This window comes from Octopus bimaculoides, chromosome 6 (assembly GCF_001194135.2).
Source record: "Octopus bimaculoides isolate UCB-OBI-ISO-001 chromosome 6, ASM119413v2, whole genome shotgun sequence".
Taxonomy (NCBI): domain Eukaryota; kingdom Metazoa; phylum Mollusca; class Cephalopoda; order Octopoda; family Octopodidae; genus Octopus; species Octopus bimaculoides.
The window spans coordinates 106,644,003-106,644,441 of record NC_068986.1 but is presented as its reverse complement, the minus strand read 5'-3'; the positions used below and the strand labels follow the sequence as shown (position 1 = coordinate 106,644,441).

General features: G+C 40.3%; 1 protein-coding gene across 3 annotated transcripts in view; it reads left to right on the top strand.

The window, feature by feature from the left end:
* Window positions 1-439, top strand: part of LOC128248166 (uncharacterized) — a 10,237-nt gene that overhangs the window by 3,370 nt on the left and 6,428 nt on the right. For all 3 annotated transcript variants that reach the window (XM_052969032.1, XM_052969035.1, XM_052969033.1), the window contains exon 3: window positions 71-196. In XM_052969032.1, coding sequence (XP_052824992.1) covers window positions 71-196 — 126 coding nt within the window. The remainder of the gene's footprint in view (window positions 1-70; window positions 197-439) is intronic.

The window sequence follows — 439 nt, the reverse complement described above, 5'->3', positions numbered from 1 at the left end:
CCCCCCCCGTCAAACAGCGAAATAGCATGTCTTTTGTTTTTAGTCTTCATAAACGTATTTTCTTTTACAGGTTGTAACGGATGTAACGATGAAGTAAGTTGCTTCTGTAGTGAAAAGGGTAGGCGTATAAACCCATCATTGGAGCATTGTAACGAAATATCATGTCTCAACCCAATAACGAACATTATGGTGAGCTGTAAGTAAAAAGGTGTAACAAAGATAAACTTTCTTCATATTTTTCTTATCAGACGTAGAGGAGTGGCTGAGTGGTAAGTAGCTTGCTTACGAACCACATGGTTCCCGGTTCAGTCCCACTGCGTGGCACCTTGGGCAAGTGTCTTCTACTATAGCCTCGGGCCGACCAAAGCCTTGTGAGTAGATTTGGCAGATGGAAACTGAAAGAAGCCCATCGTATATATATATATATATATATATATAT